This window comes from Chaetura pelagica, unplaced genomic scaffold, assembly GCF_000747805.2.
Source record: "Chaetura pelagica isolate M959 unplaced genomic scaffold, ChaPel_1.0 scaffold121, whole genome shotgun sequence".
Lineage (NCBI taxonomy): Eukaryota > Metazoa > Chordata > Aves > Apodiformes > Apodidae > Chaetura > Chaetura pelagica.
Window position 1 is genome coordinate 540,266 of NW_009954546.1, and position 20,343 is coordinate 560,608.

Below are 20,343 nucleotides of genomic sequence, written 5' to 3' on the forward strand. Positions count from 1 at the left end.
GAGGGGCCCTCCCGCCAGCAGCTGGGCCCTCGGGGCAGGGCCAGAACCCACCCCCCGGGGGCCGCCTTTCTGCCCCGGCCCGGGTCCAGCCCGGCCTCCCCCTGCCTGCACGCTCACCTGGCCAAGGAGCACTGGGGCACAGCTGCTGCTGCTGGGCCTTTTAGAGCTGCCCTCATTGTGATGGCATCACAGCCACACCTGCCAACCGGCCAATCACTGCTGGGGAACCAAGGCCCCAGCACCCCCAAACAGCAGCAGGGGGGTCCCAAGGGCTCCCGTGACAAAGCAGGCACAAGTGTCCCCGAAGGCCCTGAACAAACACCCAGCTGGGTGACGTGAGCCTGGGCTGCTTTGCCCCTGGAGCTGCCGTCCCAGGAGATGGGACCAGCTCCCTTGGCGCTGGCCTCTCTGCTGCTGGACCAGCCCCTCTGCTCCTGGCTCCTTCCTGACACGCAGGGGCAGGTGACCAGGCCTAGAAACAGACACGGACTGCAAAACCTGCTGCTCATCTCAGAAGCTGCAGTTGCTTAGAAGGAACGGAACTGGAGATGAAAAGGATGGAAAAGAAAGTGGGTTCTATCCTGACCGAAACCACCACTTTCCAGCCGTTCTTATGAATGTCATTTGCGTCATGTAATCTGCAGATCAGGGATCCAGCTTTGTACCTCAAGGCTTCTGGAGTCTGTTTAGTTCCTTAACCAAGCTGTAAATTCTGAAAACAAAATAAAACATGTTTTCCTTTTATTTTTCCTGTCTTTGCCTAAATGTGGATAAATTCAGATTTCAAGTCAAAGCATCATAGAATCCTAGAATGGTTGGAGTTGGAAGAGACCTTCAAGACTATCATGTTCCAACTCCCCTGCATGTCGGGGACACCTCCCACTAGTCAAGCAGTGCCCCTTTGCACTCCCTTCCACTTTGCTCACCTCCACATCTCTGACTTGAATTGCTTCCAAATAGGCTGATGAATTTCCAGCTACTACTACAACCATGTCATAGAGGTTAAACTCCTGTTATATCTTCGTAGTGAAGTACTTTTTGTTGGAGATTGTCCCCTTTTTGATTTACTGCCAGTAAAAGCAGTAAAGGGGCACTCCAAAAACTCTGTGCATTCTGGTCACTGAGGACAGCCCTGCTGCTGTGCTGCCTTGAGACTGAAGAGCCAGAGTCACCCTGTGATTCCAGCCTCAGAGGAATTTCAGGCACCAGCAGCAGCAGAGGAGATGCACATCCAGCCTCAATGGATCAGGAAAAGGCAACTGAATCATATGTCAAGATGTAACCAATTTCAGCACTGTCATTGCTACATCAGTGAAGAAGCACTTGTAAACTGCCTCCTTTTTCTTCCAGTGTTGGGGATAACTCGAATTCAAGTAAGTACCCTTAGTACATCTCTCCCATTGAGTATTGACAGTTTGGGGGCTCAGAATGACAGGCTGCTGGACCATCTGATCTCACTGTGCTCCTGCCTAGAAAGGTTGGACCCGGTGATCCTGGAGGTCCCTTCAAACCTGGCATTTATGGTTCTGTGTCACCACACAATGGGATGGGGATCACTGGAGTTCCCTAGGAAATGATGCCGAGAAATGAGTAAATCGTGGAAATATTTGGCCATATTCCCTCTTCTGTTTGTGCTGTTGGGAGTGCAAGAGGAGAGAAGCATGACAGGAGAAATTGGTTAAAACCTTTTCAAGCTGAAATGCCGCAACCTGCACGCAGCCAGTGCATTTTGTACCATGCAGAGATCAGGCTGGGCAGCTGTTGTGTCTGGAGGTGGGTCCTCTTTCTGACTGGATCTGTTGCCTTGGATTTCTTGTGAATTTGCTCCAAGATGCAAGAGATCACTCAGGATCAAGTCTTTCCTGTGTTTGTGTCAGTAGCCTGCAGGAAGCCCAGCTGGGGGCCAGGACCCCGTGATGAGAGCTGCTATAAAAACATCCCCACAGCCAGATTTATGTCACCTTATATTCCAATTAAGCAGGGTGACAGGTGAGTTGCAGCTCAACCAGGAGTCAAGGAAGAGGTTTGAAGTGTATTTTTTTGGTTGAGGTTATCAATATGCACAGGGATGGTAGGAGATCTTTTACTTTGGTCTAAACAAATACGAAGACTAAAGATGTAAATTCCTTTTACTGTATTTATTTCCTATCTTTTCCTTGTTTCCAGTTTGTAAAGAATCTAAACCTGGAAAATGTATCAGTTGAAATATTATCACCCTTGTTTTTTGGACCTCAGCAGTGTTTATCAAAAGACCTAAGCAAATAGTAACTGGCAAGGGTTTCTAGGCTGGAGTTTATCTTCTTTGTAACTTTTGGTGCCACGCTTGGTCTCATTTGGAGATGTTAGAGTTTGCAAATAACTTGATGGTGGAGTTTTGTTGTTTGTTTGTCTGTTTTTTTCATGAAGGAAACAAGCTTAAATGAGACATTTCTTTATTATTTGAAGAATGCACTAAAAGCAAGGCTTTCATGTATCTCAATTGTTGATGGCTACTGATGACAGAGGAAGAGACCAAGTTTGTCAGGTGGAGACCTGCACGGACATAAGTGACCACAGCTAAGCAGCATGTCCATGTCAATTGAAGTTTCAGACAGAAGAGGCAGAGTGGGGAGGAGGGGAATCAACAAACCCCTATTAAATTGGGACCAGGACGGAAAGAGAGGCCTTTGCTGACTGACAGATAAGGCTATGTGGCTGAACAAGAATTTGAAAGCTTGAGTTATTCAAGTCCAACTGAAGGTAAAAGGCCTTAACCTGGTGGTATCATCTTGTTGTGGTATTTTCCAAAGGCAAGAAATGTTTTCATAGAATTATAGAAGGCCTTGGGTTGGAAGAAGCCTCTAAAGGTCATCTAGTCCAACCCCCCTGCAGAAGGAAGGGACATCTCCAGCTAGACCAGATTGCTCAGAGCCCCGTCAGGCTTGGCCTTGAATGTCTCCAGGAACAGGGTCTCCAGAAACCACCTCCTGAGGCCAGCTGTTCCAGTGACCCACCACCCTCATGTTAAAGAACTTGTTTTTCAAAGTTGAAAAGCCTCTCTGCCCTCCTCCAGCAGAACGACAGGCTCAAGCATTCAGCTGGAGACCTGGCCAGAGGAATGTCTGTGTGGGACCTGCCTCTGGGCCTCCACAGTCCTCCTGGAACTGGGAGGGCAACCACCCCTGATTAAGATACCTCTGGAGCCAAGACTCAGGATTGCTCTATGGATTTCTTATTAGGAGGGTTTCCTTTTAAGTGGTGTATTGCTGAGAGGTGTTAATATGCTAATTCCTGAGAGGCCACCTAGAATGAACTGTAGAACAGCCCTTGTTCTCAGGAGCTTGCAATCTCTCTGGTCCAGTTTGCAGGCAAGCTTGATGTACCCTTTCTTTTCTTCTTCTCCCCTGGGGTGTGACATGGAGGCAGAGGGAGATGCTGGCACAGGCTCTCCAAGGACCAAGGCACTGCAAATGATTTGCTGAGCACTGTTCCTCTCCTGGACTAGAGAGGGAGAGAGCAACAGCAACTGTGGCTTTAGTCCCTGGCAGTGGGTGCCATTAGTGCACCTCCTCCTTTCATCCCTGCCACTGGATGTCATGCATCTCGTCGTCTTCCTCTGGTGTTGTGTTAAAAGTAATAGTTCAGCTCTAGACACCTTCTCCAGCTCTTTGTTTCATAACCTTGTGTTTCCCAAGGAGAGGTGCTCCAGCCCTCAATCACCTTCGTGGCCTCCTCTGGACATTCTCCAGGAGCTTTATGTCCTTGCGTTGGGTCCTCCAGAATTGGACACACCTCTCCAGGTGGGGTCCCATGAGAGCAGAGTAGAGGAGGAGAATCCCCTCCCTGGGCCTGCTGGCCATGCTTCTTTTGATGCAGCCCAGGATACAACTGGCTCTCTGGGCTGCAAGTGTACACTCATGGCCCATGTCGAGCTTCTCACCCACCAGTACCCCCAAGTCCTTTTCTTCAGGGCTTCTCTCAAGCCAGTCTCTGCCCAGCCTGTATCAGTGCTCGGAGTTGCCCCATCTGAGATGCAGGACCATGCTCTTGGTCTTCTTGAACTTCATGAGGTTGGCATGGACCCACCTCTCCAGCCTGTCAAGGTCCCTCTGGATGGCATCCCTACCCTCCAACATGTCAGCTGCCCCACACAGCTTGGTCTCATCAGCAAACTTGCTGAGGGTGCACTCAATGCCACTCGCCATGTCACTGATGATGTTAAACAAGACTGGTCCCAGCACTGATCCTTGAGGGACTCCACTTGTCGTTGGCCTCCAGCTGGACATGGACCCATTGACAGCCACTCTTGGGGTGTGGCCATCAAGCCAGCTCTTTATCCACCGATTTCTCCATCCACCAAACCCATATTTTTCCAGCTTGGAGACCAGGATGTCACATGGGACAACTTGTTTGTGTTGCACCAACTCTTGTTTTTCACTGGCACGTTCCCCCTTTTGTTCTCAAATATCACTAGTTTCCACTGCATTTTATTTCTCATTCCAGGTGAAAATACCAAATTTTGCATTAAATAGTGCAGTATTGTAAGCCAGCATCAAATTAAAAGGATTTGCTTAAAGCCTCATGATTTACCAAAGTCTGTGTTGACTGTGAATTGATGGTCTGTGGGCAGCTCTGATTTAGTGTCTGTCTGCTCATCACAGATGGATGGTTGCCACTTTATGTCATAAAACTTCACCTGACAAAACCAACTCCATAGCAAAATAAAGCCATCTCCAAAGGGCAACAGTTCTTCATTTCTCTGGCCCACAAGTTCAAGGAGCTCAAGCCAGCCCAGATTTTCTCAAAAAGATTTCTTTTTACTTATTCCATTAACAATGAACAAAGGCGTCTCAAAGCTGTTGACAGTTCTCTTTTAGTTTTAAAAATAAACTTTTATGAGACCCTAGGAAGATGGTCTCTAGCAGCTAAAAATCTGTAGGATTTACACTCCTATCTGTGATAAATACATAACTGGATTAAGTGGCTAAATACCCTTGAGGTCCTGGGTTTTTAAATAAATCTTAGAGCTGGGGGGTGGATTTTTCCTTTTTTTTCCTATCTTTTGTTTTAAAGTCACTTTTAAATGAGAAAATGTAATGAACTGAACTCTGGGTTTATGAAGTAAGGTTATTTGCTTGCAAAGTCAACACAGTGAACAGAAGGGAAATGCCAGCCTGCATGTGCCAGCTGGGATGGCTGTCAAACGTCATCTGACAAAGGTGGTCTTGGCAGGAAAGGAGGTGTGATGTTTTGCTCACAGGCAACAGGTCCCAGGAGATTTGGGAACCTGGGCTTTCTTGGAGACATGTAAGATGTGCCTACAGGACAGGCTGCTGCGAGGGGAGTGCTGTGCGTGTTGCTGAGCCTTCACCAAGAGATCTGCACTGGAGAAGGCAGGTGCAGTTGTTCTCTTCCCTGAAGTGTTTGCAAATGTAAAAACACCGTTACCATCTAATGGGGGGAAGAAAACCATCCTTAGGGAACAAAAAGGAGGCCACATTCTTAAACACGGGGCAACAGCTGAGGTCCTCCCTCCTTCCCTCCCATTTATTTCTTTCTGCAGTTTCTTTCTGTACTTCCTTTCTGTACTTTCTTGCACTTGTTGTTTCCCCAGCTGTAAGGTGCAGGATGCCACTTCTCACCCAGAGATTGTCCCAATATCCATAGTCTAAGGTGTGAATCTGGAAAGAAGGCAACACGAGGCTGAATTCCTCTCCACAGAGGGTGGAGGGATCCCTGTTTTCCATGGTTCTTGTTTGATAATCAAATCAGAAAGATCTTGCAGAGTTTGGGTGGACAGTATTCTCAGAGCAGAAAATACAAGCCTCTCTTTGGCTGGGTGTTGCTATTTAAATAAACAAGGCAATTTAAACTAAGCCTTTCACAGACATTTATTGCAGACAATTAACACTAAGGACCTGCAGCAGTGTGGTGCTAAAGACACCCCACAGGGAGGGGAAGGCTCATGACATAGAGAAGTGGCTCTTCTTGATCTACTTATCAAATATCTAATGTGTTAACTTTCTTGTTTGCTGTGTGGCCATGTCTTCAGAGCTGGCAAGGAACTGCACTGTGTTGTCAAGGCTCTCATGTTGCTGGGTGAGTTCTGTTCATTTTCGTTTCCACCGTCTTGTCTCTTCTCAGCCTTTTCTTCTGTAAGTAATCGTCTTCTGCTTGGAACAAGTAGTCTTCAATTAGCCCAATCTGCAAAGAGAAAGAAGGGCTGTCAGAAGCATGTCCCTTCCCTTCTATAAAAGCCTAAATAAACTTTTGCAATTAGTTTATTTCAAAGCTAATTGTCATTGGGAAGAACAACACATGAAGGCACTTCTCATATCATTGGCTGGAGTAGTGGTACCTGATTTTGTCATTTCTTTTGTTTGTTTGTTTGTTTTTTGTCCCTTCCCATTTGGATTCAGTTACTTTACTGAGTCTTTCATCGAAACCTGTACATTGAAAACAGGAATTTATCACAACTCTGTCTTTAAATGGCCATGAAAAACAGTCACTTTAAAAGGAAGGGATGATGAGGAAATGAATCTCAGGCAGGTTTTTCCTGATAAGGCAAGGGAACAGAGGCTTATGGCATTTATGTGCCAAAAACCAGCACAAGGAGAAAAATGAGTGTTCCACATTGCTGTGGCAAGAACCACTTATCTACTAAATTAAAAGTAAGTTCTGAAAAGAGACCAAATCCTCGAGTCATATGGCTGAACCCTGCAGCCCCTCTGTAGGCTGAAGCAGCACTGAAGCCCAAGTGAAGAGCTCTGCAGGACTGGGCCTCAACCTATTTTTAATCTCCCACTGCTGTGACATCTTCCTTTCAAGATATCCTGAGCATTTGCCTCCCCAGGTACTCCCAGCACTGCAGCGACAGCATTTCCACTTTGGATCACTGGAGAGAATGGAGATCAAACGGAAAGAGGAAAGGAACAGTAACAGAAGATGTCATTACACAAATTACGTGCTTAGTCCACAACACACCTAGGTGGTGCCTCGAGATGCTTTGGAATCAAACTAAGCAGAGAAGTGAAGGGGCCTGCGGACAGAAATTTGAAAACTAACCAGGTACTCAGTAGCGTTTATTTTGTGGTATTGGCTTTAATATTGCTTTTGGTTTACATTGCTCCCAAATTCTCCTTCGTACTTCAAATTCTTGCATTGCTGATATGTTGTAGAAGGTATCAGTGGTGGGAGTCATTGATTTGGGGAGGGGCAGAGTAAAAAGCCTTGGAGGTAACACCAAGAAAACCCCCGGACTTCTTCAAGAGTACAGAGACATGGTGTTGGTGTTTCAACTGTCTGCCCTCAGTTTTGTGCCTGTGAGTGCACAAAGGGGAAGCAAAGCAATGGGGTGATGCTGGGTGTGTGTGTCTATGCTGAGCAGAATTTGGGAGAGAGAGATCTCTGTGTTCGTGGCTGAACAACAATGAGAAATAGGACAAGAAAAGCAAACTTGTTTGTCCCACCGGAAGGAAATGACACCATTTTTTTAAGCCAGAGCAATGAATGGGAAGGATGAAGCCTCCGTGTGTGTCCTGACAGCAAGAGGCTGTTGGCCTTGATGGCACAGCCTGTGCTGTGATGCTGAGACATCAGCACAGAGCTGCAGCACTGGCAGAGCCACTTCTCAAAGTAATTCTGCTCTTTTATTCCCAGGCTAAATCCGGTAAATGGGTGAGGTTGTGTCTGCTTCTCCTCAGTGCCACTCAGCAGGGCTAGTACCTGAGTATTAACAGGGTTTGAGGCACAGAGTCAGGTTTCACATGGCACCTACTTCCTTTTCTACCTTCTGAACACATATATTCAGGTGGACATTTGCTCCCCAAGGAACAATATCTTCCACTGCCCTTTGCCACGGGTTTTACCTTCTGAATTCTACTCCACACACGTTCTCCATCACAACTTCCTTCAAGGGTGTCCATGGCATCTGCCATCAGTGACTGGAGCTGTGGCACCAAAGTAAACATGATCAGTGTGGAATTTACACAGAAACTGTGTATTCTCTAAACACACAGATTAAACCCTAATTTAAAAAAAAACAAAAAACAAAAAACAAAAACATTTATACAATGATGATTTTATTACTCTTCTTTCACACCATGAGCAGTGTCACCTCATCTTTGCTTCAGCCATTTCTAAGTCATGCATCAGTATTCGTGAAAAAACAAACTGCAAATTCCTATCTCTGACTTTAGGAACCAAGAACCTGCCAGGAATTTTCCATCACAAGACTTTTATGACCGATAATCTCCCTCTATGAATGCAGAATAGACACAGCCCAGAGATTAAGGGTATTAAGGGCAGAATGGGCAAAGCACAGATCCTGGGTCAAACCAGGCAGAGGAGAAACCAGCCTGGGAAGAAGGGAAGGATCTCCCCACTGCTCTTTTTTGGAATGTTTCCTTCTGAAGAACTGGTCAAACAGTTCTGTGCTTGATGCAGCTTCTGTGTGGTGGGGAGATGGTCCCTACTGGCATCAAGAGGAGCATGTGCCATGTGGGTTGTTACCACCAGGAAAGGTAAAGCCCATCAGTCACTCCCTGGTGAAGCCACTCTACAACTTGTTGCTTGCAAGTCTTGTCCCTTATTGTCCCTTAACACCAGAGTGTCTGATATTTACTGCAATATTCCAGCTACAGAGCATCTGAGCTTCCATTGGCACACACAGTCTGAAGATACATTTTACAGGAGGGTGACAGGACAAAGCAAAATAAATCAAGGCTGAATCACTACGTTTTTGTTCTCTGGGCAGCATGACTGGTAGAGATTTTCTTCCTTTATTCTTTTAAAACATATTTTTACCTTGGGCTCAGTAAGCTGAGTCTACGTGTCTCATGGAAAGATTTACAGTCTCTCCCTTAAACCTCCTGGCAAAGACCCTCCTTGTACCCAAACCTGCCCCTAAGAGAATGAAGATCTTTGCCTTGGGTGGCCTAGAGCCTTGCCCAAAAAGCTTTGCAGGGAGGTCAGGCTTATAATTACTACATGACAAGATACAAGCAAGTGTAATAGCCTGTGCTTAAGGTGTGATGTACTGAAAATATTGTACCCTGGGGAAAAACCTGACACTGGAATATGTACCTATAACTCAAGACCCTTTAGTCAGCCTTGACATGTGGGTCTGCTGAAGTTTAATGCTAGAAAACTTGCATCAAAAGAAGACTGTCTTTGACTAACAGTTTCCTCTTACCTGAAGGGCAGACCTCAAAACCTGGCAACCACCTCCTGCAGTTGCAGGGCACTGCTCATCTCCCCTGAAGCAAGCTGCTGTGGAGATTTAATGCTACTGAGCTCAGGAGCTCTGCAGGATGGCAAACAAATGTCAAGGGACTGGCTTTGGGAAAACCCAGAGCTTTTAGTGAACTGGAGCTGGACACCATTTAAATGCAGGGACTGCAGAGGGACTTGGTTTTTTGCTTTGTTTTGGGTTTTGTTTTTTTGCTAAAATGAAATGCTTAAAATTTGCATCTATGTGAGCTCCCTCCCTTCCCCAGCAGAAAACCTAACAGCCCAAATAAAAGATTTACAGCCTTCCAACCCTGGCTCCCTGCCCCTAAAGCCCAAACCAAGTATGAGAAATAAGATCCTTACTAGTCTGGCATCCCTCTTTTTGAGGTCCTGCAGGTAGGGAACTGTTGCCAGCTCAGCCAGAGCCTGATGGATCACTTGGGACTGTTCCCCCTCCCTCTGCAAGCGGCCGAGGCAGCTGGCGAGATGCAGCTTCTCTATCCCACGGGAACAGGGGCAGCGACTGTCCTGTTTGTTCAGCAACATGAAGTGGGTTAGAAGAGAGGCCCAGGAAACACTCCTCCTTTGAGTTCTGTGCCTCGAGGCTTAGCATCCTATGTATTTGTGCTGGTAGTACTGTGAGTAATAGGGCAGCCAGTGCCTTTAAGATTAACGCTGCTGACAGTCTTAATATAGGGGAAGAAAGGACTTTCTTTGCACAGTCTCTCTCATAGTGCTAGAAAAACAAGTCCACAGTCACAATATATGTGAAGGGAAGACAGCAGATAACAAACATGAATGAAATTGCCTCATTTCTCAATGGCTTTTCCATAATCCCCTCTATTCAACGTTATCTGACTTTGATGGACTGCTTTTGGAGTTTCAGTGAAGAGGCTGAGGAAACCACGCAGTGTGTCAGCTCATGTTTGTTTGCAGACCAGGCAAATCCACGGTTTTCAAATATAGAACCCCAAGGGACTAAAACCTGCAGAGGTGGTCCCTGGTCCTCCAGGCACATGGTAAATTTTAAGCATGTGAACACAGCAATTCCACCAAGAGCTTGCATAAAATCTCAGCATTTACTCCTCTGGGGAGGAGAGACTTCTTCCACTTATTTTCAGGACAATAATTTAAGAATTGCATTCAAACAATCTAGTCTACATGCAGATTTGATTTTGGACCTTTTGTGCTAATCAAAAGCCATGGTCCTAAAAAGCTGTGTGCATGATTGCAGAAAAGTATGGAGTAGAATTAACTGATACACCTTCAACATGGTTGTAACAGTTTGGAAGGTTATTTCCCATACCTCACTGCACAGGGATCAGGATCTAAAATCACTAGAAATGCTTCAAGCCGCAATTATTAACTCTTGATGGAGATCCTGGTGTAATATGGATACTATGGGTGTTAAATACAGTGACTAGTACTGGTGGTGATGTGCAGTAGGGATGTAATACAGTAGGCCAAAAAGATCTGAGAAAACCGCATGTGAATTTATTTTAGATAAGCTGACTCCAAAGCCAAATAATTAGGGCTACTTCTACAAAGTAGCTAAAACCCAATTGAACTCTGTTCCTAATGAAATTTGCTGAGCATTTCTGGACATAGGAGGAGCAGGAGCAGAATGAATTACCCACCAGAAAGCACAAGTCATTCACGCGTGCACAGCCCCTTCTGCTGTCACACACACTACACACCAGAAAGTGAATTTCATGCTCACAGTTAATTTGGTACTTCTTATAAAATCCATGATTGGCAGGATCCTTTTCCCAGTGTTCTTCCAGAAGGCTTTTGTTTCTTCTTCTGTGACAGGACAGAAAGGTGCTTTCCGGTCTAGGAAAAGGAGTCACAAAACCATTTAATACTGTGTTTATTCCTATACATTTTCCATAGAGGATCTAGCAAGATGATGGGTAAACTGGAGGAGGGCAGAGGAGGATGGGGAGAGCCAGACCTGCAGGCACAGAGAAATGGGTCCCAAGAAACCCTCTGGCTCCCCTCATTTAGCAAGGATCACGGAGGTCACCCCTGAGCTACCCCAGCTATTAAGCAAGTTGACATACCTGAAAAGATTGGCAGTTTTTTATCCGACCACCTTTCCAAGATTTTTCCAATATGTTTACTCCTGAAACCCAGAGTCAGCAAGTACTGCCTGGGAGGCAAGGGTGGGTTCCCAGCTGTCTGGGGCAAGATGTGAAATCCATGAGGATCTGGAATAGGGAAACGAAAATGATTTCCACTGTCGTGTCTCTCTTCAGTTGCAACAGAAGTGGGTTTTTTAGAGGAAAAAAGAGTAAGTTTGAGAAAGACTGAAATGTAACCCAGAAAGCTTGCCAAGTCACAGGTGACCAAACCAGCTCATTCAGCTATAACTGGGTTTTGAATTTCTGGACTTTGCAGTCCTGTTCATCAGAAGCTTAAATGTTGCTGCTGCATAAGATAAAACATTTTTCCCATTCATGCACTTTTCAGTGCTGATCATCCAAAACATTAATAACTCAACACTTCAGCAGCACAACATCCTGATCTTTCGACTGGAAAAAAAAAAAAAGCTCTTTAGTTTTTCCCTGAACTTAGGATGTTTGATGTCCCACAGATTTGTGCTGTTACCATCACCTCCACCATCATCTCAGGCTTCCTGCATAGCCTTTCTGACCCACCCTGCTGGCATATGACAGTGCTGTGGCTTGTCCAGAGCTGGTGACTGCCACCACCAACCCCCCTGTGCATCAGCTGGGTCCACCTGCCCTGACCTCGGTGAGGACGGACGCTCAGAGCAAATGTACAAACCACCTTTGCCGAGGGAACTAGACCAGACCTTTCCTCCTTCCCCTTCCACTGCAAAAAGTAAACCTGGATTGAATGTCAATGTCACTTTTCAAAGGAGTGCTCTGTTTTCAATGAGGTCTGCTTCCAAGGTGCCAGGCTGTGTGGTCACGGAGACAGATGGACAACCCCAGACAGAGCTCCCTGGACTTACTCTGATATAAATCAAGGTGAGTGGAGCTGATATTTCCCTTGCCCCATGTTCTGCTTCTGATGGATTCTCAATCCTGCAACAAACTGCATTGCATAGTTGGATTTAAATGTGATCCTTTTCCTTGGGAATAAAGAAAACTCTGAAAGCAATTCTGTCCTTACACTCCAGCAGAACTTGGACTAAAACTGGATGGATGATTGTTACACAATAGGAAGGTGGTTTAGAATAACAGGCTTGTGAGATGTCTGGTATTTCACACCCACTGTTCAAATGAGGCTTAGTTCATATTTGTTATTTCACCTCTGTGAGGTACAGGCCATGCTCAGTGGTACCATGCTGACAGTGAGATAAACTTGTTGCTCCTGATGTTTCTTTTTGGTGGGCAGTGGGATTTTAGGTCAGATCTAAACAGGTAAGTTGAGAAACCCCTACCAGGTTGACTTCACCTGACGCTGTAGTAAGTTGCTTCAGCATTCAGGCTGGGGAAAGGGAAGCAGAGCATCAACCAGACTCTGACTTTAAATACTTAACTGTTTGTAGGCTGTAGATCTTTCATTTGAGAGTACTGCTGGTGAGCTGGAAAAACCTTCTGTGTGAGCTTACCTGAGCTTACTCCCCTTTAGGGAGTGAAATGCGAGGGTCCTTGAAGAAGAAAGAAGCCCTTCAACTGAGACAAGAGAAGTCTGCTGTAACCAATTCTACTGCAGAGTCAGCAGAGACAAAAGGAGAAGAGACAGAATCTGGCCAAAGGTTCCTGTGAGGAAGACTCAAGGACGAAGTAAACAACCCCCAAAAGACCCTAATGAACTTAACAGGCATGTGATAATGGGCAGATACTTATGTAAATGATTTATCAGAAAACTAATGAATATGTCAAATGTTTCTTAGAGATAGGATGCACAATTATCAGCTGTCTATAAACTTCCCACCTTATCCCATAAGGTGCACATTTTGGAGGAGCTATCCTGGTGTGTGGGAGGTCCTGCCCAGGTGAGGCCTCTCACATGACTGCACTCTCAAAATCTTGACACTCATATTGCTTTGTTGTTTTTTCTTGGCTGTCTATCCCAATTCATCCCTAGAAGCTTCAGTCATCCCAGAACCTGCGCTCAGAGAAATCTGTGTAAAATTCAAGTCAGTCTTTTAACCAATAGACTTTTGAAAAAATAAAAATAAAAATTGAGGGCAGAACTGGATCTTTTTTATCTGTTTTACAATCTACTGAAGTACTGGAGGCCTGGGATCCTTTACCCTTTTTTTTTCTGCCCCTCCTTCCTTTTTGTTATTGGAAAGACTGAGAAAATGACTGGTGACACTTTCATAGTCACTCAGTGATTTATGAACACAGAGTTTCAGTGCAACACTTGTACACATTTGCTGCTTTTATGCTCCTGGAAGTCACACCCATGCTGTAAATTGGGGAGAATACATGAAATACGAATTTATGTTTTAAAAAATCAGATTCATGGGCTTTTATTTTATGCTCCTTTTAATGCCAATGTTTTTGTCCCTGGAAGCTCTCCACAAAGTCGTATCAGCAAGTAAATGGTAGACAGGGATTCTACAACCTCTGTGACAGCCTGGGTGCTCTGCAACTTGCAAAACACAATCCAGTTTTACACTGGTTTCCCAAAGCAAAACAAAGATCAACAAAACAAGTTTGCTTCTCTTAAAGATTTGCACAGTTTTGTGGCAAACAGTTGATTTCCTAATTCCTGTTTCTGTTTTCCAAATACATAGATTTTCTTTTCCTCCCCAAAGGCACAGTGTCCATCCTTCTGGAAGCCTCATTCATCTGCTGAGGGCTGGGGCTCAAGGGGCTACAAGGACTAAGCTGTCACCTCTGACTGGGCTGTAACTCTCATAGGGACTGGGAGCACCTCAGCCTTGCTGTTTGTGTTCACTCTGCCGGGAGATGACAACAGGCTCTGCAAAGCCCTTCTTCACTCTGAATCCTACTTCTTCAACAGGGTGCAGGAAACCTGGCTTTCTGTTCCCCTCCCTGCAACTGAGGGGCTCTCAAAGTGGCCATCAGCCCAGCAGGGCCCCCAGAGGGAGGGTATTTTTGGGAAGCCCAGGCCCTGCTGCAGGACTGACCATCAGTGACCACTGGAAATCCACGGAGGTGGGAGTGAGCCTGGGTCTCGTTGTCACAGCAATGCCCTGCAAGTTACCTTTGAACAAAAGATGAGCTGAAATAATGAAATTCAACAGCTGAAACACCAGGTTTTGTGGATAAAATGTGTCTTTATGGGGATTTGCAGTCCAAAGTCTGTGCTTTGCCTCTGTACTGGTTTGATTACCTAAGCCACATGCAAGCACAGAGCAAATCCCAGGAGTTAATTTTACCCCCAGAAGTGTAGAAATCTAAAGGCTCATGCTCAGACACCCTCAGACTCTTTGTCAGCCACACACAAAAGCAGCAGACAGCAGTTAAGAGCATGTGAAATTTGTTGCTACCTGTATAGATGTGCTCCACATAACCAGGGTGCTTTTTAGCAAATATACTCTTCAGCTTCTCTATTTTGTCAGCCTTGCCTCCTGCCACAAACGGGGTGTACATAGCTGTGAAAGATACTTCTCTAATCATGGCTTCTTCATGAATCACCTAAAAAAGCCAAAGAAATCACACATTTTGTGTTGCTTAAGGGATAGTTTAAAAAAACCTAAAAATAAGTACTTTCACAGATTAGATTTTCCCTTTAATAGCTGCACAGTCATGCAAAAATAACATCTTTCGGTCTTGAATATTAATTAGAGAGGAATTTAAAACAGTTGCAGAAAACAATGTCTGTCCACATCAGAAAATCAATGTAATGGAGAAGGGACATTTGTGAACAGTTTTCTGTGCAGCAAGCCTGTGTCTTCAATGAGGAGAAAAGTATTAGATAAATTGTCTTTTAGTTGAAAAGAAAAAGTGATTCCATGCTCTCTGAAGGTCACATCTTTCATCTGAGAGTTTTATTCAGTCCTCAGCAGGTGGTTAAACAATACTAAGCACTCATATTACCCCTTGGGTGGGCATGAATCAGACACTGTGACTATATGGAATACTAGTATTTAAATATTGTTTTTAAACACCATTTATGTTGAGAGTAAAATTCAATCCTGTGCAGAAGGCAGCACGAGACTGATGAACCTTGTCACTCCTTAAAAATTACTCAAAGGATGCACTGTGCTGGTCGTATGCTGGGAGGTGGATTTGACATTCAGTGGGCCCCAATGAACTGGTGCTGGATCTGCCAGGAGGAGGTCCCAGCCTGGGAACATCCTTCCTGGTAGTCTTACCCACCAGGGCAAGGGAGGAGGAGCTGCACTTCCTCCTGGGATGGGGTTTGGGTAAGAACTCATGCAGCATTGCTTCAGGTGCTTCTATTGCTAAGGAAGATTTTTGTCTTCCTGACATGGGCAGTCCTTTCTGGAAAGAGGGGCCCCCAAGGCTTCATTAAGATAACTTGGCAAAAAATGTCAACATCTATAGTGGTGAAAGAAGCACCACAAGGTTAATAGAGATGGTCAGAAAAGCACGAGAGGGAAAGGTGCACCTATAGTTAACAGGGTGCATGAATCTCCCTGTCCTGGTTTGAGACAGGATGAAGCACATTTTCTCAGACCATGACACTCCCAGATCACCTTATGCCCCGAAGTGATCCACAGAAAGTATCACTATGGAACTAGCTCAGTGTTTTATTAACAAGTCCTCACTGTTCTCCAGTCAAGCCTCCACCTCTGTGAAATGATCCAAGACCCAGTGTGCCTCCCTGAGCCGTTTGTGTAGCTGGCAACGGCTCCCACCACCCCAGAGTGGAAAGCTGAGGGTGCCAATTAGCCAAGTGTCTGTGTCTCTGGCTCTGGGGAGACCTCAGAGCACCTTCCAGTACTTGAAAGGGGCTCCAGGAAAGCCTGGGAGGGGCTTTTCATCAGAGAAGATAGTGATAGCACAAGGGGTAATGGTTTTAAACTGAGAGAGGGCAGATTTAGGTTAGATATTAGGAAGAAATTCTTCATTCTAAGGGTGGTGAGGAACTGGAATGGGTTGCCCAGGAAGGTTGTTGATGCCCCATCCCTGGAGCTTTTTAAGGTCAGGTTGGATGAGGTTTTGTGCAACCTGGTCTAGTGGTTCCCTGCTCATGGCAGGGGGGTTGGAACTTGATGGTCTTTAAGGTCCCTTCCAACCTTAATGATTCTATGATTCTCTTTACTGGTTTTAGTCAACAGCTCCTCTGACACTTCTTAATGTCAGTGCATTTCCATTGTGTTTGTTGCTGTGGGGTGTGCAGAAATGCCATAGGAATGCTAGAACTTTTCTGAGCAGGTGTTGGGTGGGCTGCCATACATGCACCCAAGTGCTTTTACTCTGAGTGCTCTGCCTGGATGTCAAGGGTGTCATTGGGGATTTGGTTTGATTTCACATTACTGTATTTATTCAGCCCATTATCCTGCATTTACTGGAAGGGAAGCAGTCTGGAGTAGGTAATATTTAGCCCTGCAAAATTAACAAGCTTTGAACATGTTTAGTAGCACCATGACCACCTAGGGCAGTAATAACATTCTGCCCCCTGGTGTGAGAAGGAGTTCCAGCTTTCCACAGGCATTATCCACTGTTAATGCCTCAGATATGGAAGTATCAGGACAGAAAATAGCAGGTGTGTCCTCCTGCCAGGAGCTTGGGGGCCTATGAATGCACCTGTGCCCGTTTCTCCCTGTGGGAACACTTCCCAGTCTGCACTGATTGATAGAAAAGTGACTTTAGGTTTTTGTATTTCCATGGACTTTCATGGTCGTGTCGTTCAGGGCCCCTAAAGAATCAGCAGCAAAACAATGGTACTGATCCAGCTTCCCAAGGCACATCTTTTAAAAAGTAGAGGCCTACTTGTTCAAGCTTTACTGAGTGTCTCTTCATCCATGCTTTATGTCCTTCTGGAGGGAACCTCCAAAGACCATCAAGTCCAACCCCCCTGCTGCAGCAGGAACACCCAGAGCACATCACACAGGAACGTGTCCAGATGGGTCTGGAAAGTCTCCAGAGAAGGAGACTCCACAGCCTCTCTGGGCAGCCTGGCCCAGGGCTCTGTCACCCTCACAGCAAAGAAGGTGGAATTTCCTGGGCTCCAGTTTAAATCCATTGCCCCTTGTTCTGTCACAGGGCGCAAGTGACAAGAGGTTGTCCCTGCCTTCTTGATGCCCTCATGTATTTATAGACATTAATTAGATCCCCCCTCAGTCTTGTCCTCTCTAGACTGAACAGCCCCAGGTCTCTCAGCCTTTCCTCATCAGACGTTCCAGGCCCATCAGATGTTCCAGGCCCTTCATCATCCTTGTAGTCATAAAACCTGTTGCTGAACTCAAGATTTTAAATTAATCTGACCCAGTGGGTAAAAAACAAACAAACAAACAAACAAAAGAAAACAAAACAAGAACAGACACACAAAAAACACACACACAAAAACCCTGTTCTGTACAGAAGAAACTCTGCTGGAAAGTGTATCAGCAAGTTCACGGGCACTGCAAACAATAGCCCAGTGGGTAATGCTCTGGCTGAGATGCACTTGGCACTCACAGCAGTACAGAAATACAGCAACTCCCAGGACTGAGATATATTCCATTTTACCAACAAGAAAGCAACCAGACACAGTTTTTAAAAGGAAGAATTTACCAGGGGACTGAAGACCAAAAAGACCAAATTCTGATCTTACTACTCAGGCTCATGTCAGATGTATTTTGTACCTCTTCATATAAAGCACAGATGTTCTCACAGAATAAAACCCAAATAAAGAGCATCAGAATCAGACTCTGAACAGCTCCTTATGTTCCTTGTGCTGAGGGCACCAGAGCTGTATGCAGTACTCCAGATTGTCTAGTTCCTAGACAATGTTCCTAGTATGGACAAGGAGGACCTGAGGACCACGTCCACTCTGGGAGGAAGAAGGGTCTTCCATGTCTTGAGGACCAAATGCTGAGCTCCCTCTGAAATGCATTTTGGTTGCATTGAGGACTTGGAGGTGAAGGCTGGGACACCCCTGGCAGTGATGAGCTCCCGTAGCAAGAAGCCTCTCCCAGCAAAAAATCTACCAGCCACTCATCTCCACATTTGTCTGAGAGCTTTCCTCAGAGCAGAATGGGTTGTCCTTAAACTTCAGTTTGTGCTGATGTGACTCAACAGCCATCTAAAATAAGTGTCACTCAAGAGATGAGTGAAGTCAGTGCTCTACTCTGCACAGAAGGATTTTTTCCAGCCTGGGGTCTTGCCTATCCATCCTTCACAGAGCACCTCAGGCTCTTCTGAGACCATCTGCTACAGCCTTTTTCTCAAAAACCTGCTGAAGGCTTTGGAAAGGTGTCAGAAGATCAGAACCACACCAATTGCAAAAGGAAAGTGTCACTGACCTGGGAAGACTGCACAAAAAGTAGCTTGGGGGACTATTCAGTATCCAAAACTAAACTTTATAACACTCCATAAAATTGAAGCATAAGCCAAGGGTTAACAACCCTGAATTTTGCCCTTAAAATTAGTCCAAGAAACTCTACTTCATCACAAATACGGTAGAACTACACAGTGTCTTGTTGTCTGAGAGGCCCAAGAGCTACCTTTACCAGCAGCCTTTTCAGCAGCAGTCCTTCCTTTTGGTCTTAACAGTGAGATGGGCACCTCCTTCCCCACTGAGCTACCAATTTTTACCTGCCAGTACCGCTTGATGAGCTTGCTTGTGTGCTGCTCAGTGCCTCCCATCAGCCAGTAGATGTGGTCTGCAACCATGGCACTCCTGGCAACAGCAGCAGAATAAATGAGTGTCCAGGGAGAGAAGGGTGTGTGCAGCAACATTTAAAGGAGGTAACACGAACAGTGTAACATCAGGTTTGTATCAAAAGATTACCCATAACTTTAAGACAAGCATCAGTAAACATTTTTGGCCAGTTAAACTCTCCACCAGCAAACAACCCCACATTTTCTTCCAAGAGCTTTTCCCTATTTTAAGCTGAACAAGTATTTAATGACTGCTCTACAATATTATAGTCGTCTTCTTTTTGTACTTTGAAGTAGTTGTGGGTAGAATATCTCATCTGTAAGATGATTTCTGCTAGAACAGCATCAACACTGGTAACACCCTCTAGCTTGGCAGCCTTGTCTGTGGCAAACTCGTAGTTCACCTTTGATTAAACTGCATCGTAAAAAAAGCAACAAAACCCAACCCAAAGCTACCTTGCTACCTAACTGAGTATGCTTTCATACTCCCCCAGCCTGTGACAATCGTGGCATTACTCCTTCCAGACTGAGGGATATGAAAAAGCTATTGTGCAATGGATATTATTGCAGAGTCCTGGCAGGCTTTAGAAGATCTGTTTGCTTTTAGTGGCTGCCTCTCCACGCTCTTCTCTGTTTGCTTTCCTCTGGAGATTCTAAATCCAGTTAAATGGGACTAGATGGAATTCCAAATTGTCACTTTAGTCAGTTGAACATGTAACAATCTTGGGTACCTAATTACTAAGCACCAAAAGTGTATTTGTTGATGTAGTGCTACCAGTGTGCACTTCTGCATGTTCCCCTTATCATTGCCTATATATTAATTGTGCTTTGAAATTACTGTACATTGAATTTCAAATTTCCCCCTAGTTAAAAGTGTCTGCCAAACGATAATCCCAATCCTGTCCTAGTACCCTTTCAGAATGTACTTTCCAAGGATGTGTTATGTTCTTAATGAGATATAACCAAAAATACATGGATTTGACAATAAACATTTCAAAGCAGGCCCAGAATCAGAGGGTAGCATTTTGTTACAAACAGAAACTGAATCTGCCCTTAGATGTTCTCATACAGCTCCCCTGAATTTCACCGAGGAAAAAGCAGTTCAGTAGGATCCCTGGTTTTCTGCATAAGGGCTGGATTTAGCCATGAGCTTTATGGAATGTTCATTCAAATCATCAGCAAAAATCCTCCAGAGTGCACTAGAACAAGGAGCAGTTTCTAACTGAACATTGTGCAGCCCTGGGACCTGGCCAGGGCTCACCCCTGTGCCTGAGAAGGAGGAAATCCTCCTACAAACATTCACCTCACTACGAGGAGGGACATAATTGGGATTATCCATGTTATGCCAGCTGGGAACATGGGATCTCTGTTGCACGCGGGATCATTTGTGCAGAGCCAATGCAAAGCC

At 45.3% G+C, this 20,343-nt stretch overlaps 2 protein-coding genes across 2 annotated transcripts in view; both read right to left on the reverse strand.

Moving 5' to 3' along the window:
- RNF165 (ring finger protein 165) overlaps positions 1–4,265 on the reverse strand; it is a 73,930-nt gene extending 69,665 nt beyond the window's left edge. The window contains exon 1 of the mRNA XM_010005029.1: positions 4,106–4,265. Within this exon, the coding sequence (XP_010003331.1) occupies positions 4,106–4,265 (160 nt within the window). The remainder of the gene's footprint in view (positions 1–4,105) is intronic.
- A 1,801-nt stretch (positions 4,266–6,066) lies between these two features.
- SPATA16 (spermatogenesis associated 16) overlaps positions 6,067–20,343 on the reverse strand; it is a 20,457-nt gene continuing 6,180 nt past the window's right edge. Inside the window, exons 4-10 of the mRNA XM_010005030.1 lie at positions 18,870–18,954; positions 14,651–14,798; positions 11,274–11,420; positions 10,931–11,043; positions 9,574–9,738; positions 7,848–7,928; positions 6,067–6,183 (exon numbers count right to left, since the gene is read on the reverse strand). Of these exons, the coding sequence (XP_010003332.1) occupies positions 6,067–6,183; positions 7,848–7,928; positions 9,574–9,738; positions 10,931–11,043; positions 11,274–11,420; positions 14,651–14,798; positions 18,870–18,954 (856 nt within the window). The remainder of the gene's footprint in view (positions 6,184–7,847; positions 7,929–9,573; positions 9,739–10,930; positions 11,044–11,273; positions 11,421–14,650; positions 14,799–18,869; positions 18,955–20,343) is intronic.